At 40.8% G+C, this 27,409-nt stretch overlaps 1 protein-coding gene across 1 annotated transcript in view; it reads left to right on the top strand.

The window, feature by feature from the left end:
- PPM1H (protein phosphatase, Mg2+/Mn2+ dependent 1H) overlaps positions 1 to 27,409 on the top strand; it is a 288,777-nt gene that overhangs the window by 97,486 nt on the left and 163,882 nt on the right. Inside the window, exon 2 of the mRNA XM_025402759.1 lies at positions 4,673 to 4,838. Within this exon, the coding sequence (XP_025258544.1) occupies positions 4,673 to 4,838 (166 nt within the window). The remainder of the gene's footprint in view (positions 1 to 4,672; positions 4,839 to 27,409) is intronic.

The following is a 27,409-nucleotide window of genomic DNA, read 5'->3' as shown; positions in this document are numbered from 1 at the left end:
ACTTTCAAGTTTGTAAAGGTCTGTGTTTACCTATTTTCACAAAGGGAAAAATTTTAGGGGTTTTGGTTCAATTGAAGGTAGGCTGGTAGGTTAAAGCAGTACCTAAATAAATTTAACTTTGCCACGTGTCTCTCCCAGAGCAGATGTGTCTTGTTGTTGTTCTAAGAATTGAATAAACTGGGTATAAAATTTCCATATTGAGGAGACAGTAGCTCTGCTTCCCCTTTCAACTTATAGCATTTTTCCTACTTGAATTTAAACCTAACTTCAAAATTAACCACGTCTTTAATTGTGATCACACACATACACACGCACACACACACAAAATCTTAGTAACTCATAGAATTTAATTCATGAAGTACAGCTAAGGAAGTGAGATTTGCAAAAGTTAAGTAACTTGACCAAACTACTCTGCCAGTCACTAGCTGTAACTTCGTTTAAAAAGGGAGTAACAGTGGCAGATACCTTATAGAGTTGACAAGAGGATGAAATGAGCTAATTACTTTCTACAAAATACTAACAGCAGTCTCTGGCTCATACATAGTTCTCAACAAATATGAGATACTGTTATCCACATCTAGGAAGTAGCAGAGTTGATTTCTGTCGGATTCATTCATTCAGTAAACATGTGTTGGGTACCTGCTTTGTGCTGTATTCTAGGGAGATAGTTTTTGTTAACCACCATGACTTATTACCTCCAGTTTAATTTCCAGAAAAATACTTTCCCTCTTTGTAAACTGGAAAATAATGTGACCGAAGGTATGATGATTCATGGTCCACCAGCATTTTTTTAAAGCCTTCAAAATGAGCATCATGGGCAAGTATTGTTTAGGCCAACAATGTAGATAGTATAGTCGTCTTTCCTGTTGACCTCAAAGTGGCACAGACTTTGTGCCGGAGCACACAGCAAGGGAGTGATGCCCCGGTCCACCTGCTTGCCTTTAAGGAAACTGTTGAATCTGTTAACAGCATGGTGCTCCTCAGCTTGTGAAACAAAGTTTTTCTCAATTACTTTTTATAAAATTAAAGATTTTGTTTACATTTAGTAAACAAAGCATTTACCTTTGAAGTGCAAAATAAAATATTTAAGTTGATACTGGTCAAACTTGTTAGAGCCAAATGAGATTGAGAAGAATTAGGCCTTTCTACTAAAGCTGTGTGAAGTAGGAAAGTTGAACTAATATAAAATAGGGAATAAGAGTCATGGGGTTTTGTTTGTGTGTTTTTTGTTTTTTTGAACAACAAAAAAACAGTAACTTTAAATTGATATTTAAAATTTAATATTTAAGTTAGTATTTTATCATCTGAATGGTAATCAGGTTTCTGACAAAACAGGCTTACAGAGCTGGGACTGCCATCTTCCCATTAGATTGACATTTCTGACTGATACTTCACTAGTGCTATTCATAAGCTACGTTCAACATGAAATGGCAAAGTAAGGGCACCAGTAATTGTTCTTTCACAGTTCTCTGGGTTTGAGTCATTGCAGGACAGACCTCTGAACCAAGCACCAACAAGAATAGATGCACAATAGGAAAATAAAACCCGAGAGCTGATGCAGAAAGCTCTCAGAACTCAAAAGTGTGTTCACATTTAGCTGTGTGACCTTGTGCCATTCACAGTCTTCCAGGTCACTGATTTCTCATATGCATGCAATGAAGTTTCTAAGACTTTTTGCTGAAGTTAGGTCAACTTTGGAGTTTAGTAACCACTGAGAGAAAGATGAGAGACGAAGCACGTTAAGAGGACAGGAATTCGTGATTTATGTAATTATAGTAGCTTTGTTGTCTGCTGGAAACGGCAGTGGTGGATGAGTCAGCCTGGCATGTAGCTATTGGAGATCAGCAATGCTTTTTTGGTTCAAAAAACAGAACCAAAAGGAAAAAACACCTTTCTACAGCCCAAGATTAGGTGCCAGTGGTCAGAGTGATGCCAAGTTCTGGAAATAGCAGCCAGGATCTTATATGGACGACAGTATGGAGGGATGGTTGTCATGAACAAGTTTTCCCAGCTGAACCTCCACTTGAGCTTTCCCCAGGGAAGGTGCTCATTTGGGACACCACGGTGGTATAACATCACCCAGTAAACAATCCACCCCAAACATGCATGTTGCTTGGGAAGTCACCACCAGTGACTGAGAGGAGGCAGGTGGTATTTCGGACCTCCTTCCTCTGCCTGGTTTGGTTCTCTGAGGAGAGATATAAAAGGGATGTTCCAGATGAATGCATGTTCTGTACTATGAGCTTCAGCAGCAGGCCCCCTAGTGACTTAGCCTGGATAGCATTAGCTTCTCTAGGGACAGGCAGATCTGAGCCACCTGTTCTTTCCTCTTTCCTGGGCCTTTTTCCCAGACTCCTCCAATAGCCAGAGATGCTGGGAAAGAATTCCCCTTCCTCTCAGGCCTGGACCAGACCTTGCCTGATTTGTTTACTCTATGCTTCCCCACAGTCCAGCTCAGCCCATCACAGACTGATGTCCCCAGGGCACAATAGGAAGAGGTTGGGTTAGGGGTCAAGATAGGCTCATTCTGAACACCATCTGTGCCACTTCCTGGCTGTGGGACTTGGGTTAAGTTACTTAGCTCAGACAGTAAAGGTAGAATTAACATCATCACACAGGTAGCCTCATTGTGTCCTTAAATATTTACATTTTATCCTTAAGCCATATGAAAATGTCTTTCCTTAGAGGAGAGACAGTGAAGGTGGGGCAAGAAAATAGACATTGAATCCTCCCTTTCCCCACTGCTCAGCCCCTGAGAGTGTGTGATAAACACCCGAGGCCAATTTGACCTCAGATCAGCAAGGATGCCCACCTCCTTACACAAGCCCCAGGACAACAATTGTCAAACTTTGTAAGCAACAGTCTACTTAAAGACAAATCTCGGGAAATACTGTAATATGTGAGATGAGTAAACATAGGCTTTTGTTTATAAAAATATTATTAAGTTGAAATTCATAGTAAACCTGATAGGACCAGTGAAGCAATTTTGATTAATACAGAAATTTGCAATTGAGGAAATAGATGACCGATAAGATATTTTTGTTAGAACTTTCGGATGAGTAATTGCAAACAGTAATTAAAAAAATAATTCTCCTTCCAATCAATGATATGGTCAATTGAAAAGAGAGATGGCTTAATATGCTAAAGCCGCCCAGAAAATGTCAACTTGCATTTATTTGATCACATGTACAGATGGGAATGAACTTTTAAATTATTGCATTTTTTAAAAATGTGTATACATTTTAAAAACAAAGAAAATGTTAAAATGTCTGAAACACCTTCATAGAGTTCCAGAGTTTGGCAGAAGCGTGCTTGAAACACGCTCGCTTAGATCTTGTGGCACTCAAATCTCAATTTGCTTTCCATTTCCTGTTTGGTTGTGGCATGTGTGTGTTGGGTTATGGAAATTGATACCGTTTTTAAAAGCTATTTGATGTAAGAACTGTTGAAATTTGAATAAGGTCAGGAGTCTGGGAGAGAGTATTGTATCAATGTCATTTTCTCAGTTTTGATGTTGCACTGTTTTATATAAGATGTTACCGTTTGGGGAATTTGTCAAAAGATACATGGGACTCTACATTTTTGCAATTTACTCTGAGCCTATAATTATTGTAGAATTAAAAGGTTTTTTTGAAAATAATGATTTTAACTGTTAGGAGGCTGTGCAACTCAATTAATAGAGCAGTGTACACACCACACTTATAGAGTGAATTTTTATTTAGCTTACCTTAAAAAGAAAAAACAAACACCTTTTCTTTCCTTGCTACTGAGTTCCATAAACTCCACACGCACTCTGTCAGGACTGTGACACTGTTGAAGCTTGTGGCAGATCAAGGAGCAGTCTTTAAGGAAATCTGTTTTAGCTGCTGCTTAATTACTTAAGAAGAAAGCGGTGTGGAAACCCAAGAATTGAGTCTATAGTCACCTGATAGAGAAAAAGGTGCATGAATGATGCAGCATGTTTTCCTGAAGCATTTCTATGCTTAAAACATTTAGTAATTCGAGCAAAGCAGTGTCAACGTGCCTTATTATTATGTGTCTTGGTGTCCAAATCAGAGTGCCTATAGCCCAGTGTGATGAATATTATTCTACATGAAAAAAGACAAAGAGTTAAAAATAGTTTTAAAAGAGTAAACCTTGATTCCTTTGCTTGCCTTTGTGTAAAACAAAAATGGGTATGGCAGTAGTGAAATATGGTTCTCTGTTTTCTTGGATTTTTACGACATGCTGTAAATTACTGCCATGTACCTTGATAAGATTGATGGTGGTTTTGCTGTTTATCACCTGGAGAAGTGAAACAGAATTCCCTGAGCCAGATTATCTGTCTTCATTGTAATTGCCGAAACATTTGGGCTCCCTAACCTGAAAGAGTGATTGCCTCATGTGTTTTGACTAAAATGGATTAGTGTGGTTGATCACATCTATCAGACACCTGCCGGTGAACAGGTCTCAAAACAACTTCTTTAGTAAATATTTTAATGAGTGCTAACATAATGCCATTAAAAAACATTTCATTTCTTTAGGAACATAAAATACCAAGACCATAATGTTCTTTGCATTAAGCAGGGCTGTAGTTCTGGGCCAGTTGTAGAGACTGTCTTGGCTGACCCTTGACAAGGGACTGTGCCCTCAGCTTTATCCGTCTGACCAGCTTTTCCGGCTTCTTCTCCAGGGTTATCAATGCCGGGAAGAGCACACACAATGAAGACCAAGCCAGCTGTGAGGTGCTCACTGTGAAGAAGAAGGCAGGGGCTATGACCTCAACCCCAAACAGGAACTCATCCAAGAGACGGTCCTCCCTTCCCAATGGGGAAGGGCTGCAGCTGAAGGAGAACTCGGTAAGCCCCTTCTTGATCCTTGATTTTCAGGTGAGAGGAATGGCACACACTTTGGTCCCGCTGGAAAACATTAGGGCTTCACCTAAGTCTGGAATGGAAGTGAGAAAGCAGTGTCCCCAGAGTTAGTGGGGTGGCGGGCCTGTGGTCACAGCATCACACATACCAAGCGGAAGGCGACACATGTATGACCAGCTTGTGGTTAGGTTTTTAACACAAAGTAAATGAAACACCCACACCATATGTATCTAGCTCTTGTTGTAATAATTTATATATATAATTTGTATATACAATTTATATATATAAATATATAATTATATATAAAATATATAATTATATAATTATATTACATATATTATAATATAATTACATATTATATTATAAATATATAATTATATATAAATTATATAATTTATATATAAATTTATGTATTAATATAACATATATAATTTATATATAAATTCATATATTGATATAATATATGTAATTTATATATAAATTTATATGTAAATATAATGTTTGATGGTTTCAGAGGAGCCACTTCTAGGTCTTTGTAAGGAAATAGTCCGAAAGCCTCTCATGAGAGATGGAAGTAACTCTGGCTGTTGCTTCGAGCCCTGCCATGACTCTGCCCCTTTCTCCTCCTTGCTTGCCCATGATAGTTGTCCATTTGCAGCCCGTGGCTGATGTTCTTCCAAATAAATATCTATTTCAATTGGCCCAAAACTCTTGCAGCCCTTGGGGTGGCCTTGCAGACTGAACAATGTTGAAAAACCACAAAATATTTCTCCTGTCTCCAGTTTCTGGAGAATAAAGCAGACATATCCTCAGAAAGCTCTGAAGAAGCTCTCAGCAAAGGACGGGGAGTCATTGACACTCTGTCAGCAGATGATGTGCTTTATAGAGAGATGTTTCCTGGGAAAATCAGGAGACACAGAATGGACTGACCTAAACGTAACTATTCATTCTGATTGTCTTGAGGATATTTTTGTGTAAAAATTTTCATAGGATTTTAAAAGATCTAGGAATCTTTTCTTAGTTTTAGAAATAGTATCTCATTGCAGCTGAGCGTGGTGGCTCACACCTCTAATCCCAGCACTTTGGGAGGCCGAGGCAGGCGGATCATGAGGTCAGGAGATTGAGACCACCCTGGCTAACACAGTGAAACCCCTTCTCTACTAAAACTACAAAAAATTAACCAGGTGAGGTGGCGGGCGCCTGTAGTCCCAGCTACTCTGGAGGCTGAGGTGGAAGAATGGCCTGAACCCAGGAGGTGGAGCTTGCAGTAAGCCAAGATCGGGCCACTGCACTCCGGCCTGGGTGACAAAGGGAGACTTTGTCTAAAAAAAAAAAAAAAAAAAAAGTAATAGCGTCTCATTACATCTATGCTTAGGGAATAATAAGTATTGATTTATTTTGTTAGTACTAGTTTAATTTAAAGTTGACTTATGGGGATTTATCAACTGTACATATTTTCTAGGTTGAAGGAAGGCCTTTTCCAAACCAGAGCTGAGGACCCAGATGGGCAGTATAGAATAGTGATGGTTAAGTGCACAGGCCCTGGAGTGAGATGACTGTGCAGTCTACCACTTTAGCTACTTAATTTTGGGATGGTTATTCTTTGAGCCTTAGTTTTGTCTACGCTCAAAAGGAATAACAGGCCAGGCGCGGTGGCTCACGCCTGTAATCCCAGCACTTTGGGAGGCCAAGGCGGGCAGATCACAAGGTCAGGAGATCAAGACCATCCTGGCTAACACGGTGAAACCCCGTCTCTACTAAAAATACAAAAAATTAGCCGGGCGTGGTGGCGGGCGCCTGTAGTCCCAGCTACTCAGGAGGCTGAGGTGGGAGAATGGCCTGAACCCAGAGGCGGAGGTTGCAGTGAGCCGAGATGGCGCCACTGCACTCCAGCCTGGGCGACAGAGCGAGACTCCGTCTCAAAAAAATTAAATAAATAAATAAAATAAAAAGGAATAACAGCAGTAACAACCAAATGGTAGAAGGAGGCTGATTGGAAATGTGAACTCCAGTAGTCCGTGAAAAACGTTGAGCAAGTGTCTTAATAAATCTGTAATAAGTGTCAGTGATTATCCTGAGGTCAGTCCCACTTCGGTTATTCTCTATGACTGAACTTTCTATGTTTCTTCACTTGTGAATTGGAGATTACATAATTCCTTTCATATCTGCTTGACAGGATTGTTTTGAGGATTGTTATTATGGGAAAGGGCTCGGAAAGTGTAAGGAAGGTGTTCATGATCATTCAATATGGGCACCAGTGACTTAGTGTTGCTCTTTCTGCTGGTATTTTCCCCCTGTCCCTGGGATATAAAGTAATCTCTGTAAAAATCAGTCAGTGTTGACATTTGGCCCAAGGCCAGTTGGTGATGGTATTTTTCCTTTTTACTAAGTTCCTTCTAGAAATGGAGCCGGGGTGACTTTTTAACTTCTTGTCCTTAAGAACAGTGAAACCAGTGCATAAGCACTCTAGGATGGAGCTGTAACCCTCCCCCGTGGTGGTTCCCAATCTTTGTGGGGTCCATCCTCCAAGAGCCAGGGGCCAGCAGAGTGGAGACACCCTGGTGCTCCATTTCCGGCTCCGACCGCGGCCCCCTTCACTTCTATCTGCTGTACCTATTAGGCTTCTTACTGAGTTTAAGACGAGTTGAGCTGCTTTTTCTTTTTTTAAATTGTTAAATTTTTAATTGGTAAAATATACATAACATAAAATTTACCAACTTTAGGCATATAGTTCAGTGGCATTATGTATATTCACGTGTTTGTACAACCATCCCCATCATCATCTCCAGAACTTTTTCAGGTTCTCAAACTGATACTCAGTATTCATTAAACACTAACTCTCCATTCTTTCCTCCTTGGTGCCCACCAGTCTATTTCCTGTCTCTGTGAGTTGACCACTGCAGGTACCTCACATAAGTAGAATCATACAATATTTGTCCTTTTGTGCCTGGCTTATTTCACTTAGCATAATGTTCTCAAGGTTTTACCCATGTTGTAATGTGAACCAGAATTTTTTACCTTTCAGCTATTCTGAATAATGCTGTCGTGAACATAGGTGAACAAATATCTCTTTGAGTCCCTGCTTTCAATTCTTTTGGCTATATATCTAGAGGAGGATTTGATGAATCATGTGATAATTCTGTTTAATTTTTTGAGGGACTACCACAGGTTTTCACGGTGGCTGCTCCATTTTACATTCCTACCAACAATGGAGAAGGGTTCCTATTTCTCCTTGTCTTCACCAGCACTTGTTTTCTGTTGTGTTTTTTTTTTTTAATTGTAATCATTCTAATGGGTGTGAGGTGGTATTTAACTGCAGTTTTGGTTTGCATTTCCCTGATGATTAGTGATGTTGAGCATTTTTTCATTGTGTATTGGCCTTTGTATATGTTCTTCAGAGAAATGTCTATTCAAGTCCTTTGCCCATTTTAAAAATTGGGTTGTCTGTTTTGTTGTTGCTTTTGTTCTGCTTTTTAAAAACTTGAAAACCATTACCTAGTGTGGAAGATAAATCACTGAGCAACTGCTGTGTACTGAGAACTGGATGCTGGAGATTTGACAGGGAATGAAATAGACAAAATCCCTACTTAGAGGGAGCTTCCATTCGTAGCGGGAGACAAAATATAGTGTGCCAGATGATAGACACTATGAAGATACAAAACAAAGTGGGGAACACAGAAAATAGGAAGTCTGAGGGGGCTGGGGTAAAGAAGGCATCACTGAGAAGGTGACATTTGGGCAAAGATCTGAAATTGCAGCTATTTGAAGGAAGAGCATTTATCATTCTGGACAATTGAAAGACCCCAAGGCGGGAGCCGGCCCTATGTTCTCAAGGTTTAGGAAGGAGGTCTGTGTGGCTGGAGCAGAAATATTGTAAAGCCTGGATTGCAGGAAATGTTGTCAGAAAAGTCATAGGAGTGGAGTGAGCCAGTCGGGAAGGACATTGAAGGTCACTGTCAAGACTTTGGCTTCCACTTCTATAATTTACTAGCAGAGGACCCTGGACACACTAGTTGAAAGTGGCCAGTGATTTTTCCCATCTAGAAGACATCCCCTTAGTGGTAAAACTCAAATATAGTAGCACTTAGGAAAGGATGGTGAGCATACAGGGCTTACGGCAAGAAAACATCTGCAGAGACAAAGCGGATTGTACCCACCCTTCTTGTTCCTTCACCCAGTGAACATATTGAACCCTGAGTCTGCATGCTGAGATTTGGGATAAGGAGACAAAACACAACATAGTTCCCATCTTCCTAGTGCTAAGTCAAGTGGGGAGAGTCATTGGCAGTGGTACTACAATGGAGTGAGTTTTCAGAGACAGACGAAAAGCCCAGGTTGTAGGAAAATCTGACTCAGATTGGTCATGATGATTTGGGGAATAACCAAGGAGAAGGGGATGGGTAAGGTTAGGAAACTCTTCTTTGAGAAAGTGACATTTGACCTGGGATCTTGGAAAGTGAATAGGAGTGAAGCAAACAAACAAGAGAAACGGGGGTTTCTTGTAGAAGGAACATGTATAGGCAAAGACAGATTGGCATGAGAGCACATGACGTATGTCTTCCAGTGTTTTGGAAAATATGTGGTCTCTTGGAGGGTTGGCAAGACAGGAAGAGTAAGCAGGCATCACAAGGGTCATCATATACCATAATAAGCTGGGATTTTTACCAAATTATTTTGGACAAGGGCAAGATGACTCAAGACAGTGATGGCAGTGGGAAGGCTGACTTGGGAAGGCCAGGAGTCCAAACCTAGAGGCTGGGAGGCTAGTTAGGAGGCTCATGCAGAAATGTGGGTGAGAGATGATAACAGCTTAAAATAAGGCACTGATCAGTGCAAGGGACAGGCTCAGAAGAGATTAAGTGAGATATACAGTTGAGGTGATCAGATGACCAACTGCCTGGAACAGGGGGAAGATGAAGATACCAGGCTCAGCCACTAGGTGCTGGTCATTGAAAAATGGACCATTGGATGGTAAGGGGATGGGCAGAGATGATGACCTGAGTTTTGAGTGTACTGATTCTGATTCTACCTTTCCAGGTGAAAATGTTTTGTAGGAAATTAGAAATAAGGGTTTGGAGCTCATGCACAAGCCTAGGGAGGCTTAGATTTAAGGAGTTACAAGATTGAAAATTATAGTTGAAGCCATAGAAGTGGCTTAGGTGACACAGAAGGTATAAAAGTGTGTAATAGAAACATGATCACAGTGGGGTTCTAGAAGCTCCAAGAACAGAGGGGTACTATGAAGAGGGAAGGTATCTATGGCGTGGGCCACACAGTGATAAGAAAGATAAGGATGGGAAAAGTGGACATATAATGTTATAAGCAAAAAATGGAACAACAGGATAAATAATATCTGCAAACAGAGTTGACAGGCATGAAGGCTGGCAAACCGAAGAGGCATGGAGTCCCTCTGGAATACATATGGTTTATTTCTCCTTCCTTTCTTGACCTCTTTTGTCCCCTGTAAATTTAGTAAAGTCAAAATATATGTTTTCAAAAGACTTATTTCATGTATAATATACCTTCACCTTCCTTGGAGATTAAAGAAAACCTAAAATTTTTAATAAAGTAACATGAAATTTACCATGGAAAACATTATTATAGGGATTTCTTATTTGTTAGAAACATCAGTGATGTACAGAGGATTTCAATAGAAGTGTGACTTTATATTTGATGACCTTTATTATATTGAGTGGCCATATGGTAGCTGGGTAGCAAGGAGATGACCTTTTCTTTTTTTGAGATGAAGTCTCACTCTGTCGCCCAGGCTGGAGTGCAATGGCATAATCCCAGCTCACTGCAACCTTTGCCTCCCAGGTTCAAGCTCTTCTCTTGCCTTAGCCTCCTGAGTAGCTGGGATTACAGGCAAGCACCACCATGCCCAGCTAATTTTTGTATTTTTAGTAGAGACGGGGTTTCGCTATGTTGGCCAGGCTGGTCTTGAACTTCTGACCTCAGGTGATCTGCTCACCTCAGGCTCCTGAAGTGTTGGGAGTACAGACGTGAGCCACTGCACCCAGTGAGATGGCCTTTTCTACTACAGGTTATTATGAATTGGTGTAAAGATTTTAAGGCAACCCTTAGCCATCCCAAATGCCAATTCATAAAGAATTATTTTATCCTGTTATACACATAATCTTTCAGCCTCCCATTTTAAAGCAAATCTTAAAAACGTTTTTTTTTTTTTTTGGTAGAGAAAATAATGTAACTGTTTTCTGCCTCTCTTGGCTTCCATGAGGCATTGACTGAAGGAATGTCATTTCCTGTGTTTGAGCTCCCCCTTTTTTTTTTGATTGTAATGTAATTGGTGGTAATTTGGTATTTTATTTTATTTTTTTTTTAATTATACTTTAAGTTCTAGGGTACATGTGCACAACGTGCAGGTTTGTTACATAGGTATACATGTGCCATGTTGGTGTGCTGCACCCATTAACTCATCATTTTCATTAGGTATTTCTCCTAATGCTATCCCTCTCCCTCCCCCCACCCCATGACAGGCCCCGGTGTATGATGTTCCCCACCCTCTGTCCAAGTGTTCTCATTATTCATTTCCCACCTATGAGTGAGAACATGTGGTATTTGGTTTTCTAGCCTTGTGATAGTTTGCTGAGAATGATGGTTTCCAGCTTCATCCTTGTCCCTACAAAGGACATGAACTCATCCTTTTTTATGGCTGCATAGTATTCCATGGTGTATATGTGCCACATTTTCTTAATCCAGTCTATCGCTGATGGACATTCAGGTTGGTTCCAAGTTTTTGCTATTGTGAATAGTACTACAGTAAACATACGTGTGCATGTGTCTTTATAGTAGCATGATTTATAATCCTTTGGGTATATACCCAGTAATGGGATGGGTGGCTCAAATGGTATTTCTAGTTCTAGATCCTTGAGGAATCGCCACACTCTCTTCCACAATGGTTGAACTAGTTTACAGTCCCACCAACAGTGTAAAAGTGTTCCTATTTCTCCACATCCTCTCCAGCACCTGTTGTTTCCTGACTTTTTAATCGCCACTCTTAACTGGTGTGAGATGGTATCTCATTGTGGTTTTGATTTGCATTTCTCTGATGATCAGTGATGATGAGCATTTTTTTCATGTGTGTGTTGGCTGCATAGATGTCTTCTTTTAAGAAGTGTCTGTTCATATCTTTTGCCCGCTTTTTTATTTTTTTTGTTTTCTTGTCAATTTGCTTCTTTGTAGATTCTGGATATTAGCCCTTTGTCAGATGGGTAGACTGCAAAAATGTTCTCCCATTCTGTTGGTTGCCTTTTCACTCTGATGGTAGTTTCTTTTGCTGTGCAGAAGCTCTTCAGTTTAATTAGATCCCATTTGTCTATTTTGGCTTTTGTTGCCATTGCTTTTGGTGCCATTGCTTTTGGTGTTTTAGTCATGAAGTCCTTGCCCATGCCTATGTCCTGAATGGTATTGCCTAGGTTTTCTTCTAGGCTTTTTATGATTTTAGGTCTAACATTTAAGTCTTTAATCCATCTTGAATTAATTTTTGTATAAGGTGTACAGAAGGGATCCAGTTTCAGCTTTCTACATATGGCTAGCCAGTTTTCCCAGCACCATTTATTACATAGAGAATCCTTTCCCCATGTCTTGTTTTTGTCAGGTTTGTCAAAGATCAGATGGTTGTAGATGTGTGGTGTTATTTCTGAGGCCTCTGTTCTGTTGCATTGGTCTCTCTCTCTCTTTTGGTACCAATACCATGCTGTTTTAGTTACTCTAGCCTTGTAGTGTAGTTTGAAGTCAGGTAGCATGATGCCTCCAGCTTTGTTCTTTTGGCTTAGGATTGTCTTGGCAATGTGGGCTCCTTTTTGGTTCCATATGAACTTTAAAGTAGTTTTTATCAATTCTGTGAAGAAAGTCATTGGAAGCTTGATGGGGATGGCATTGAATCTATAAATTACTTTGGGCAGTATGGCCATTGTCACGATATTGATTCTTCCTATCCATGAGCATGGAATGTTCTTCCATTTGTTTGTGTCCTCTTTTATTTCATTGAGCAGTGGCTTGTAGTTCTCCTTGAAGAGGTCCTTCACATCCTTTGTAAGTTGGATTCCTAGGTATTTTATTCTCTTTGTAGCAATTGTGAATGGAAATTCACTCATGATTTAGCTCTTTGTCTGTTATTGGTATATAGGAATGCTTATGTTTTTTGCACATTGATTTTGTATCCTGAGACTTTGCTGAAGTTGCTTATCAGCTTAAGGAGATTTTGGGCTGAGATGGTGGGGTTTTCTAAATATACAATCATGTCATCTGCAAACAGGGACAATTTGACTTCCTCATTTCCTAATTGAATACACTTTATTTCTTTTTCTTGCCTGATTGCCCTCACCAGAACTTCCAACACTACGTTGAATAGGAGTGGTGAGAGAGGGCATGCCTGTCTTGTGCCAGTTTTCAAAGGGAATGCTTCCAGTTTTTGCCCATTGAGTATGACATTGATCGTGGGTTTGTCATAAATAGCTTTTATTATTTTGAGATACGTTCCATCAATACCTAGTTTATTGAGAGTTTTTAGCATGAAGAGTTGTTGGATTTTGTCAAAGGCATCTTTTGAGGTAATCTATTTTCCTCATCTGCATCTATTGAGGTAATCATGTGGTTTTTGTCATTGGTTCTGTTTATGTGATGGATTACATTTATTGATTGCTTACGTTGAACCAGCCTTGCATCCCAGAGATGAAGCCAACTTGACCGTGATGGATAAGCTTTTTGATGAGCTGCTGGATTTGGTTTGCCAGTATTTTACTGAGGATTTTCCCATTGATGTTCATCAGGGATATTGGTCTAAAATGCTCTTTTTTTGTTGTGTCTCTGCCGGGCTTTGGTATCAGGATGATGCTGGCCTCATAGAATGAGTTAGGGAGGGTGTCCTCTTTTTCTATTGATTGGAAGTTTCAGAAGGAATGGTACTAGCTCCTTTTTGTACCTCTGGTAGAATTCAGCTGTGAATCCCTCTGGTCCTGGACTGTTTTTGGTTGGTAGGCTATTAATTATTTCCTCAATTTCAGAGCCTGTTATTGGTCTATTCAGAGAGTCAACTTCTTCCTGGTTTAGTCTTGGGAGGGTGTACGTGTCCAGGAATTTATCCATTTCTTCTAGATTTTCTAGTTTATTTGCGTAGAGGTGTTTATAATATTCTCTAATAGTAGTTTGTATTTCTATGGGATTGGTGGTGATATCCCGTTTATCATTTTTTATTACATCTACTTGATTCTTCTCTCTTTTCTTCTCTATTAGTCTTGCTAGCAGTCTAACAATTCTGTTGATCTTTTCAAAACACCAGCTCCTGAATTCATTGATTTTTTGAAGAGTTCTTTGTGTCTCTATCTCCTTCAGTTTTGTTCTGATCTTAGTTATTTCTTGCCTTCTGCTAGCTTTTGAATTTGTTTGCTCTGGCTTCTCTAGTTCTTTTAATTGTGATGTTAGGATGTCAATTTTAGATCTTTCCTGCTTTCTCTTGTGGGCATTTAGCGCTATAAATTTCCCTCTACACACCACTTTAAATGTGTCCTGGAGATTCTGGTATGTTGTGTCTTTGTTCTCATTGGTTTCAAAGAACATCTTTATTTCTGCCTTCATTTTGTTATTTACCCAATAGTCAGTCAGGAGCAGGTTATTCAGTTTCCATGTAGTTGTGCGATTTTGAGTGAGTTTCTTAATCCTGAGTTCTAATTTGATTGCACTGTGGTCTGAGAGACAGTTTGTTGTGATTTCTGTTCTTTTACATTTGCTGAGGAGTGCTTTACTTCCAACTTTTTTTTTTTTTTTTTTTTTGAGATGGAGTCTCGCTGTCTCCCCAAGCTGGAGTGCTGTGGCGGGTCCCAGCTCACTGCAAGCTCCGCCTCCCGGGTTCCCGCCATTCTCCTGCCTCAGCCTCCCGAGTAGCTGGGACTACAGGCGCCCGCCACCTCGCCCGGCTAGTTTTTTGTATTTTTTTAGTAGAGACGGGGTTTCACCGTGTTAGCCAGGATGGTCTCGATCTCCTGACCTCGTGATCCGCCCGTCTCGGCCTCCCAAAGTGCTGGGATTACAGGCTTGAGCCACCGCGCCCGGCCACTTCCAACTATTTTGGAATAAGTGTGATGTGCTGAGAAGAATGTTATGGTCTGTTGATTTGGGGTGGAGAGTTCTGTAGATGTCTCTTAGGTCTGCTTAGTGCAGAGCTGAGTTCGAGTCCTGGATATCCTTGTTAACCTTCTGTCTCATTGATCTAATATTGACGGTGGGGTGTTAAAGTCTCCCGTTATTATTGTGTGGGAGTCTAAGTCTCTTTGTAGGTCCGTAAGGACTTGCTTTATGAATCTGGGTGCTCCTGTATTGGGTGCATACATATTTAGGATAGTTAGCTCTTCTTGTTGAATTAATCCCTTTACCATTATGTAATGGCCTTCTTTGTCTCTCTTGATCTTTGTGGATTTAAAGTCTGTTTTATCAGAGACTAGGATTGCAACCCTGCTTTTTTTTTTTTTTTCTTTGCATTTGCTTGGTAGATCTTCCTCCACCCCTTTATTTTGAGTCTATGTGTGTCTCTGCACATGAGATGGGTCTCCTGAATACAGCACACTGATGGGTCTTGACTCTATCCAATTTGCCAGTCTGTGTCTTTTAATTGGAGCATTTAGCCCATTCACATTCAAAGTTAATATTGTTATGTGTGAATTTGATCCTGTCATTATGATGTTAGCTGGTTATTTTGCCCATTAGTTGATGCAGTTTCTTCCTGGCATATGTTTTTGCAGTGGCTGATACCAGTTGTTCCTTTCCATGTTTAGTGCTTCCTTCAGGAGCTCTTGTAAGGCAGGCCTGGTGGTGACAAAATCTTTCAGCATTTGCTTGTCTGTAAAGGATTTTATTTCTCCTTCACTTATGAAGCTTAGTTTGTCTGGATATGAAATTCTGGGTTGAAAATTCTTTTATTTAAGAATGTTGAATATTGGCCCTCATTCTCTGCTGACTTGTAGGGTTTCTGCTGAGAGATCTGCTGTTGGTCTGATTGGCTTCCCTTTGTGGGTAACCTTTCTTTCTGGCTGCCCTTAACATTTTTTCCTTCATTTCAACCTTGGTGAATCTGACAATTATGTGTCTTGGGGTTGCTCTTCTCGAGGAGTATCTTTGTGGTGTTCTCTGTGTTTCCTGAATTGGAATGTTGGCCTGCCTTGCTAGGCTGGGGAACTTCTCCTGGATCTTACTCTGCAGAGTGTTTTCCAACTTGATTCCATTCTCCCCATCACTTTCAGGTACACCAATCAAATGTAGATTTGGTCTTTTCACATAGTCTCATATTTCTTGGAGGCTTTGTTCATTTCTTTTTACTTTGTTTTCTCTAAACTTTGCTTCTCGCTTTATTTCATTAATTTGATCTTCAGTCACTGATACCCTTTCTTCCAGTTGATCGAATTGGCTACTGAAGCTTGTGAATGTGTCACGTAGTTCTTGTGCCATAGTTTTCAGCTCCATCAGGTCATTTAGCGTCTTCTCTACACTGTTTATTCTAGTTAGCCATTCATCTAATCTTTTCTCAAGGTTTTTAGCTTCTTTGCGATGGGTTCAAACATCCTCTTTTATCTCAGAGAAGTTTGTTATTACCGACCTTCTGAAGCCTACTTCTGTCAGCTCGTCAAAGTCATTCTCCATCCAACTTTGTTCCATTGCTGGAGAGGAGCTGCGATCCTTTGAGGAGAAGAGGAGCTCTGGTTTTTAGAATTTTCAGCTTTTCTGCTCTGGTTTCTGCCCATCTTTGTGGTTTTCTCTACCTTTGGTCTTTGATGCTAGTGACCTACAGATGGGGTTTTGGTGTGGATGTCCTTTTTGTTGATGTTGATGCTATTCCTTTCTGTTTGTTAGTTTTCCTTCTAAGAGTCAGGTCCCTCAGCTGCAGGTCTGCTGGAGTTTCCTGGAGTTCCACTCCAGACCCTGTTTGCCTGGGTATCACCAGCGGAGGCTGCAGAACAGCAAATATTGCTGCCTGGTCCTTCCTCTGGAAGCTTAGTCCCAGAGGGGCACCCACCTGTATGAAGTGTCAGTCGGCCCCTACTGGGAGATGTCTCCCAGTTATGCTACATGGGGGTCAGGGACCCACTTGAGGAGGCAGTCTGTCTGTTCTCAGAGCTCAAACACTGTGCTGGGAGAACCACTGCTCTCTTCAGAGCTGTCAGACAGGGATGTTTAAGTCTGCAGAAGTTTCTTTTGCCTTTTGTTCAGCTATGCCCTGCCCCCAGAGGTGGGGTCTACAGAGGCAGCAGGCCTTGCAGAGCTGTGGTGGGCTCTGCCCAGTTTGAGCTTCCCCAGCTGCTTTGTTTACCTACTCAAGCCTCAGCAATGGTGGACGCCCCTCCCCCTGCTAGGCTGCTGCCTCACCAGTGGATCTCAGACTGCTGTGCTAGCAGTGAGCAAGACTCCGTGAGCATGGGACCCGCTGAGCCAGGCACAGGATATAATCTCCTGGCGTGCCATTTGTTAAGGTCATTGGAAAAGAGCGGTATTTGGGCAGAAGTGTCCTGATTTTCCAGGTACAGTCTGTCATGGCTTCCCTTAGCTAGGAAAGGGAATTCCCTGACCCCTTGCACTTCCCGGGTGAGGTAATGCCCTGCCCTGCTTCTGTTCGCCCTCTGTGGGCTGCACCCACTGTCCAACCAGTCCTAATGAGATGAAACAGGTACCTCAGTTTGAAATGCAGAAATCACAGTCTTCTGCGTCTATCATGCTGGGAGCTGCAGACTGGAGCTGTTTCCGTTAGGCCATCCAGGAACGGACTCGTGTTTGAGCTGTTGACAGTGGCACCTGACTTACAAGGAAAAAAAATACAAATTAATTTCAGGTTCCATCTGGATCAGGAGCTAAAGAAGCAATGTCTGAAAGAAGTAAAACAACAACAACAACAAACAAAAGGCACGCAAATTTAAATGTTTTAAGGTGTTCTGCCCTGTAGTATTTTAGCCTGAAGAAATGCAAGCGAATGTGGTTGAATTTTTCTAGTCTCCATCTCCAACACTCTCTAATAGATCTAGGTTTTGTTTTGTTTTTGTTTTTTTTTAATTAAGAGTTTAGTGATATAACTTATAATACAGAAACAATAAGCATTTCTCCTTTGGGGTTAAGAAAGCAACATTTTGGCCGGGCGCAGTGGCTCACGCCTGTAATCCCAGCACTTTGGAAGCCAAGGCGGGTGGATTGCCTGAGCTCTGGAGTTCGCAACTAGCCTGGGCAACACAGTGAAACCCCGTCTCTTCTGAAATACAGAAAATTAGCTGGGCTTGGCAGCATGCGCCTGTATTCCCAGCTTCTTGGGAGGCTGAGGCAGGAGAATGGTGCGAACCCGGGAGGCGGAGCTTGCAGTGAGCCGAGATCACGCCACTGCACTCCAGCCTGGGTGACAGAGCGAGACTCTGTCCCAAAAAAAATAAGAGAGCAACACTTTGAGATATTTGATGAAGCGGGTATGTAGTGTAGTAGAGAAGGATGTTCTCAGTGACAAATGAAGGTGGAACTTTTCTTGTGCCTGGATCATATTTGGGTAGCTTAATGTGAAGAGCTGTAAGCCCACAGTCTGGCAGATAGCAAATAGATACTCTGTGGCAATGTGCAAGCCTCTTAACATGCCTATACCTCTGGGTACTGATTTGGGAATATAGGATGGGTGGGCAGGAAAGAAGGATGTCTACAATTCTAGCACTTCCAAAAGACACTTTCATGACACTGTCTCTTAGGAAAGCTGCTGTAAGCTTGTTGAGGAGAACACCTTATTCCCAACGGCCTCCTGATTCCCACAGAAGGCTTTTAAATTAACCAGCTCGAGATTTGTGGACATGAATCACCATTGCTAGGTTTTCTTTCCTTTGACTTGGAAGGTTATAAAGAGTCTTTATTTATCACACTGATTGCCATCCTCAGGTGAAAACACAGCTTTTCCAAGAGATTTTGCTTTTTAGTTTCCAAATATTTAGTCATTCCAGGAATGAGATAAGAGGAGGACGGTACCAGGTGCCTTCTCTGTGGAAGGAGAAAGAGATCACTGTGAAAGGCATGTCATAACCTAGCATTAAGATAAGAAGTGCATGTACTTACATAAGATGCATAGGTGGGAAATATTTAGGGTATTGTGGCCATAACCAGGGCACTTTTTTGCCCACATCTGACTCCCTATTTGGAACAGATTGTTTTTGACTTGAGACTAGACTTCTGAACACATGCATTTTAAGTCTACTTCCTTAGGAGCACCCTTGTGTTGTTTAATTTAGCCAAAACACATCAAAGTGTGTGGTTTCAGTATCTGCTAGTTCAGTGTCTAATTACAATAACAGGAGAGGGCTGTGTCAGCATCTCAGCCAAGACCATCAGCAGGGGAGAGGAAAGCTGATTATCTTTCTCAGCAGAGGACGGGGCAGCACTGTGGGAACTCCAGGCAAATAGAATCAAAATGGGGCAGGGAGAGGCAAAAGGAACATGAGAAAGGGACTATTTCAACTTTCTGAACTGAGGTTTTGCCATTCTTTTTATCTGTTTTTGTAAGAAGTACTCTTTCACCCCCAAAACGTGAAATGAAGATTGCTTCTGGTTCTACAACAGCGGCCCTTTGGAATGTTTGGCCCTCATCGGGCAGTTGGCTCCCTGCAAGGATGTCAGCTATAAAAATGTAATAGGAACAGCCTTTTAGTCATCTCATTTTATTATGCTAACATTTTGTTCCTTGTTCTGCTCATATGAAGAAAATAAGAATTTTCTTTTCTTCTTAGATTTTTTAATTTTTTTTCTTTGAGGCAAGGTCTCTCTCTGTTGCCCAGGCTGTAGTGCAGTGGTGCGATCTTGGCTCACTGCAAGCTCCGCCTCCTGGGTTCATGCCATTCTCCTGCCTCAGCCTCCTGGGTAGCTGGGACTATAGGCACCCGCCACCACGCCTGGCTAAGTTTTTGTATTTTTAGTAGAGATGGGGTTTCACCGTGTTAGCCAGGATGGTCTGGATCTCCTGACCTTGTGATCTGCCCACCACGGCCTCCCAAAGTGCTGGGATTATAGGCATGAACCACTGCACCTGGCCAGTTTTGTTTGTTTGTTTGTTTGTTTGTTTTGTCAGTAATGCAGTGGTTTCTTTCAAAACTCTTTTAGTTCTAGGGACATAGAACTCTTGCCAGTGATTAAGATGGATTATTTTATACCTAGGAATTGAGGAGACTGATGTCAACTGGAGTCCCTTTAAAGATCCCTTCTTGGTGGGTGTTGGATGACTCTGAAGACCAGGTTTGACCAAGATGTACATAGTAGCTGAGAACACAACATGGTTTTACTATAGTTTCCCACTGTGGCAAAATGTAAGGTGCAAGGAAAGTAAATTATGTTGAGATGGAAATTTCTTCTTGCTTCACTTATAATCTGACTTCCCACAGCTTTAAGTGGGAAGAACATTGTCAGGGGCAATAAACTTTATTTTCTTCTTTCATTTCTTCTTTAAAAAAAACAAAAACAAAAACATAAATAATACTCAGCACTCATGTACCAGACACTGATTTTAGTGCCTTGCCAGTATTAATTCATTTAACCTCATATAGGCTGAGTATCCCTTATCCAAAATGCCTGAAACCAGAAGTGTTTTGGATTTCAGATTTTTTCAGATTTTGGACTATTTACATATACATAATGAGATATCTTGGGAATGAGACCCAAGTTTAAACACAAAATTCATTCGTATTTTGTGTGCACCTTATACACATAACCTGAAGGTAGTTTTCTTTTCCTTGGGGTTGCTAAATAAATGAGATGTAGTGTGCCTGTGCTTCTACCATGACCCACGGAGATCAGGTGTAGAATTCTCCACTTGTGATGTCATATCCGTGCTCAAAAGTTTTGGATTTCAGAGCATTTTCCAGACTTTTGGATTAGGAGTGCCCAAACTGTAATATGTGCCTAAATATGTATTATTATTGCCTTTTTTTGACTGATGAGGAAGCTGAGGCACGGAGCTAGAAAGTGTAGATGTTGATTGAACCCAGGCAGTCTGGCCTCGGCATCTAGACTTACACCATGCTGCCTCTGTATCCATTAGCAGTTGAGACATAGAGCAGGAAAATCTCTTGGGGAAAGTCAGACATCAAGGAAGAATAACTCCTAATGTTGATATGTATAATTTCAATAAAATTTGATGCTAAATATTTTTTCATTTCCATTATGGTTTCTCTTTTGATATGGGAGTTAGTTAGCAGTGTCCCCTGTCAACTCAGAAACTGTAATAGCTCTTACTAAGGTGAAAAACAGAGCTAAAATGAAATGATCATCTTCTCTTTATAGTCCATTTTCTTGCTAAATTATAGAAAGACCATCATTTGCATAAACCGTGGGAAGAAAAAAAAAGCCTTCTGATTGGATAAGCATGAATACCTGAGTTTGAATCCTGTCTCTGCCCCTTACTAGATGTGTTATCATGTGCAAGTCAGTTGGCTTCTCCATACCTCAATTTTCCCGTCTGTAAATTGTTGATAATAGGTGCTATTTCATAGGCTTATTAGAGCAAAGTGAGTTAAAATATGAAAAGTGCTTAGAATAGTGCATGGGGTAAGTGCTCAATAAATATTATCTATTGTTGTTGTTGTTTCTAATAGTGGATTGGCAACTGCACTTCAGTATTATTTCACAGTACTTATGTGTTTTCCATAAACTAATTTAGGGAGAAGTTGTTGATGTATAACTAATAGTTTAAGAATATTCCCAAGTTGATTCTAGAATAAGTCACAATGCAGTTTAGCAAAAACTGTTACAAACTTTGTACTTTCTTTTATAAATTAATATTTTAAGACAGGTCTAAACTGCCATTTAAAAACAAAAGCCAAACTTACTAAACCTATCCTGCACGTTACTGTCTCATTATGTTGGAGGAATTCAGCCAAAGAAACCTGCAATTCATATTGTCATATCCTGAGAAGGAAGCAGCATATTCATTAAGGTATATGAAATTAAGGGACTTTTTTCCTCCATTGCAGAGCAGAGTATCTGAACAATTTAGTCAAAAAAAGAGGTATGGTAAAAAGTGAACTACACTGTAGGGTCATGGCTCCATGTGGACAGCAATAGAACATGGGCCCTAGGAAGGGCTTTCATGAAGTCACTCAAATGTTCTCTCATCTCTACCTCCTCATTGGCTTATTCTTCTCCCTTTCACTGTGGTACTGTGAGGATCAAATGAAAAACTGGACATTGAAAGCCCTGTGGATGGAATGCCTATAGCAGGTACTCTGGACTGTGCATTATCATCTTCACTGTGATTCCTGGAAAACTGGCCAGAAACTTTATGGAAATCAAACCATATAATCACATATATAGTGGGGAAACAGAAGAATATGGCAACTCTGTTTCCCCAAGGGGAAGTGATCAGTCCCTTTTCTTTGGCAGTGGGAGAGAAGGGTTGGAAAGTGCATTCTGTACTCATATAGGACATTTTGTAAAAATCAACCATGAGATGTCACTCAAAGTGGGATTTCTACATCTGTGATAGGCCTTTCGTACTGTTGATATGGCCCCTCCACTGGTTGTATAAACACCTGAATAGTGAGGGTAGCAAAGGGAAGAAGAATATTAAATAAGCCAAGGACTTGTGAATGTCACTAGGAGGATACCACTTTTTCCCTTCGGACAACTATTTCTAAATTAACAGTCTCCAAATCATAAGTTAAAAACAATTTTTTTGGCAGGGTGTGGTGACTCATGCCTGTAATTTCAAAGCGTTGGGAGATCAAGGCAGGAGGGTCACTTGAAGCCAGGAGTTTGAGACCCAGCCTGGGCAACATAGCAAGACCCTCTCTACAAAAGATTTAAAAATTAGCCAGATGTGGTGGCACATGCCTGTAGTCCTAGCTTCTTGGGGCCAAGGCGGGAGGACAGCTTGAGGCCAGGAGTTCAAGACTAGCCTGGGCAAAATAGGGAGACCTCATCTCTACAAAAATAAAAATAAAAAATAAATTAGCCTAGTGTGGTGGTGCACCCATCATCCTAGCTACTCAGGAGGCTGAGGTGGGAGGATGGCTTGAAAACAGGAGATTGAGGCTACAGTGAACTATGATCATGCCACTGAACTCCAGCTTGGGTGACAGAGCAAGACTTTGTCTCTTAAAAAAAAAATGCACCCCAAAGTGTTTGTTCATTTATTGATCATTTATTGATATATAACCTACTACTGTATATCCGTAAAGTATATAATTATTTTAAAATTATAAAGATACATTAAACATTTTTTAAATGTTTTAATAATTGAAGGGCAATAAAGGTAAAAAGGCAATGTTTTAAAATAACAGCGAACAGTGATACAGTGTTAATTGTATGCCAGGCATTGATTTAAGTGTTTTTCATACAGTAACTCATTTACCGTCTTGCTGAGAGCAAAGACTTCGTGCTATCATTAGCTAATATATCAAGGCAAAATTCATCATTAACAATAGCGAGTATAATTCCATATTTCAACTGTCCCCTTGAGGGTTTCAGAGTGTTTGGCTAGATATGATGATGATGATTGTCAGATATGACTGGATTGTCATTCCTGGGAATATCAAGTGCCAGCTCTGACATGTTCTTGTTTGCTCATGTTTTCTATCTGTAGTTTCTTTGCAGACATTTTTTTGACCTGTTGTCTACTATGTGAGGAATAATTTTAGTTTAAAATTTAGTAGTATAATCACCACTTAGGGGCACAGGTCCCCTGCAATGGGTTGCCATGTACCAAAACTAACAGGCATGGAAGAGCACCAGCATCCCATGCACGCGGAGGATTGACTTACCTGCCACGCGAGGGCGCCAGTGTCATCCCGAATGAAAACTAGGAAAGCATTTCTAACGTGTCTCTTACACGCCAACCGACTGTTTTTCAATTCCCCCTCACAGTCATGTGCTTCGTGTGGAGAGCACTAGTCTCAGGGGAAGAGGGATGAAGAGGTTTGCAAACCTCTAGAGCTCTGTGCAGTGAGTAAAGGAAGGCAAACCGTGGTTTCCTTAAGCTGGAACAAATACCTCAAACCCCACTCCTTGGCTTTGTGTATTTCCTCCCCTACATCTGGGTATTTCTGTTGGTCTCCACAGGAAACGTCTGAGGTTATGTATAGAACCTCTCCTTCTTAGCTGGCACTCCATAAGAGGGGGTGGGTACCTCACAACCACCCAGATGGCTAACGCTGGCTTTTTTAGTCTATGGATTCCCCGGAGTTCAGGTGCGTGTGATGTGGCTCTTGTTTGAGTAGGGCTAAAATTTAAGCTGGTCATTCTTGACATCCTTGGTTGGCCCTGCAATCAGTATACCCGAAGCTGAATGGACACCACCTGCTTGTTTCTGAAATGACTTCAGCTCCTTGTTTAATAGATAGATTTCTGTTTGGAACAATCTTATATTTGTTGAAAGGCCCAAGGAGTCTTTTCCAGTTAGAACTCATTAAGTTCTGGCATACTAGATTTTTTGAAAAATGGGAAAAGGAAAATAAAATCATTAAAAAGCAGTTTCCTTTGCAAGAAGAGAATGTAATAGTGAGCCTACTATAGAGAAAGCCTAAAAGAGAAACAGAATTTTTAAGTTCTCAATTATTCACCTTCTGGAATCTTCCTTCATCAGGCTGCAGATGTATTCCTGAACAGAGGTAGGTAGGCATATGTGTGTTATAAATTGCGTGTAAGACTGATTCTTTGTAAATGAAATAATTTAGAGTGCAATTTTGAGGAAAACTGCCTCAAAGTTATTGTTTTGTGAGTCAGAAGTGATTTCTGCCAAATTGAATTATATGGTTAAGTCAGGAAGGGGCTTGATACTGTTTTTCTTCAAGTGGAGTACACGTTCAACTCATGTTTATCTGGAGCAAAAATAAGGTTAAACATTTGTTAAAATGAGTATGAGTAATTTTAAAGTGTATTATGTCAAGAGCTAGGTTACTCTAATTATGAAGGGTCTGATTTGCATCCTGTGCTGGTGCCCTATCAACATTTTCTGAAGTTTCCAGAAGAGTAATGCAGAGCCATTGCCGAAACATTTTAGCAATCAGACACGTATGCAATTACTGGTAAGCAATGACCAAATTAAAATAACGCAAGCAACACTGAAGTGCAAAGACCACAGAGTAACAGAAGCCAAGGAGATTAATTACACAAAGTTGTGTGCCACTGGGAAGATGGAAAGATCCCTTAACTTGGAGTCTGAAGAACTAGGTTCAAATCCTATCTCTGCCACATACCAGTAGAGTTACTGAAACTATCTGTACCCCAGTTTCACTGTTGGCAAAATGGAGTGATACCCATTTTATTGTGATGTTAGGGGGATTAAACATAGGTGCTTGATAGATTTGTATTAGTTTATTCTCATGCTGCTAATAAAGACATACCAGAGATTGGGTAATTTATAAAGGAAAGAGGTTTAATTGACTCACAGTTCAGCATGGCTGGGGAGGCCTCAGGAAACTTACAATCATGGTGGAAGGGGAAGCAAACACATCCTTCTTCACATGGTGGCAGAAAGGAGAAGTGCAGAGCAAAGGGGAGGGAAAGCCCCTTATAAAACCATGAGATCTCGTGAGAACTCACTGTCACGAGAACAGCATGGAGGTGACCTCCCCCATGATTCAATTACCTCCAACAGGGTCCCTCCCATGACATGCGGGGATTATGAGATCTACAGTTCAAGATGAGATTTGGGTGGAGACACAGTCAAACCATATCAGATGTCCTTTGAACTAAGTCTTCCTTTAGGGGAAATAAGAAAGGTGAACAGAAGCAACAGGAGTTACACAGTAGAGCGAGATGAGTGCCCCATTTGGCAGAATTGGAAGTCAGGAGCTCAGATGTGCAGCCTGGTCTCTCCACCTGCTCAGTGTCCCCCCAGGCTATTTAATAATATAAGTAATTACCATTACTTCTAGTGTTTTTGCTACTCCTATATGCTAAACACAGTGCTATATGTTTTATTATTTTTAAAATATACAGTACAATTAACTTTTTCCTTTTGGTATACAGTTTTGGGAATTTTAACATATGCATAGATACATATCATCACTGCTGCAACCAGGATTCAGAGCAGTTTCATCATGACAGAGAACTCCTTCTTGCTATCCCTTCATGGCCATACCCCTTCCTGTGTGCCCCCCATACCCCATGGTTAGCTGCACATTTAATACATGTTATCCACTCATGTAATTTGCATTTTGTTTTTCTAACACTCATCACACTTGTAATTACCTGATCATATTCTAGATTGTTGGTTCAAGAGCTTGGGAACCATGACATTTTCATTCTCTGCTGTATCCCTAGTGCCCAGCATGGAGCCTGGCACATAGGAAAGGAGGCTCCAAGACATGTATCATTACATGAAGCAATCCTACTGTTCATACCACCATTTTGCCCTGTCCTTTATCTTCTTCTTCAAATAAGGAAATGGAGTTGAGAGAAGTTAAGTAAGTTCCCCAAGGTCACATAGTAGTAAATTTCAGAACCCAGATTTGTCTTGATCTAAAGCCTGTGGCCTTTCTATGTTAAGACATATAGTAGATAGAATATGTTTGTTTTAACTCATTTGAAAATGTGTAAGTAAATACCCAGCATTTTAAATAACTAAAATTGTCCTTGGACTGTTAAATAATGTAAATGCTTAAAACTTGTTTATTTACCATATAAACACAAAATCTTATACTCAGAGTGAATACCAAACTGAGGAGATGTTTCTCCCTTGCCAACAGTATGAGGGATGGATGTGCCCTAGCTCAGAAGAGATTGGATTGAGAGAGAGAGGGAGAGTGAGTTTCATATTGGTTATGTGGGGCCATGAGGCTCAGCAATCAAGTACAGCCAGAGATGGCAATGTCTCTTTGCTTTCCTTGGAGCCCCTCTCAGATTCCCAGGGTCCTAGATGCAGGCTCCTTATTTGCTTGGCACACTTGGCCTCAGGGAGCTGAGAGGACATAGTCCTGGGTAAATAAAGCAAGATCAAGTCATCCCCAATCCTGGAGTAGGTTAGGGTTATGATATTCTGTTTGTTTTACCAATGTGAAGTGTGTTATATAAAATCCCTATTTGCCAAGCTACTGTATTGCTTTGAAAAAATAAAAACCATTCTCTCCTTTTCTTTCTTAGTATATTTAATAAGTAGCGAACATCTATTCTGTACGAGGCACTCATTGGGAATACCAGAGTGAATGAGACACACGAAACTCTCTGTGAGCAGGGCTGATGCATACTGGTACAGAAAATGGGATGCACAGGGGCTGAGGTGATCCAAGCAGGCTTGATGGAATAGGTCACACTTCCACCAAAAACTGAAGGATAGTTTTCCAAGCAGAGAGATAGGGATCAGTGTTTCAGGCAGAAGAAAAACATGATGGTCATAGTTCCAGAGGTCACTGAGAGTTAGAAGAGAGGAAATGAGAGACGTTCAGGACCACTCGAAGAAGCAAGAGATGTGCTGAAGAGGGAATAGTAACTAGATCATTCAGTGTCTGTAAGACATGTCAGCATCTAAGAGAAAAAAAATGGCATTTTAAGGGCAGTAGGGAGTAACCAAAGATTCTAAGCAGTGAAGCAATACATGTGTATTT

Source organism: Theropithecus gelada, chromosome 11 (genome assembly GCF_003255815.1).
Source record: "Theropithecus gelada isolate Dixy chromosome 11, Tgel_1.0, whole genome shotgun sequence".
Classification (NCBI taxonomy): Eukaryota; Metazoa; Chordata; class Mammalia; order Primates; family Cercopithecidae; genus Theropithecus; species Theropithecus gelada.
Note: the sequence above shows the minus strand (reverse complement) of the source record. Positions and strands in the feature narration are given on the sequence as shown.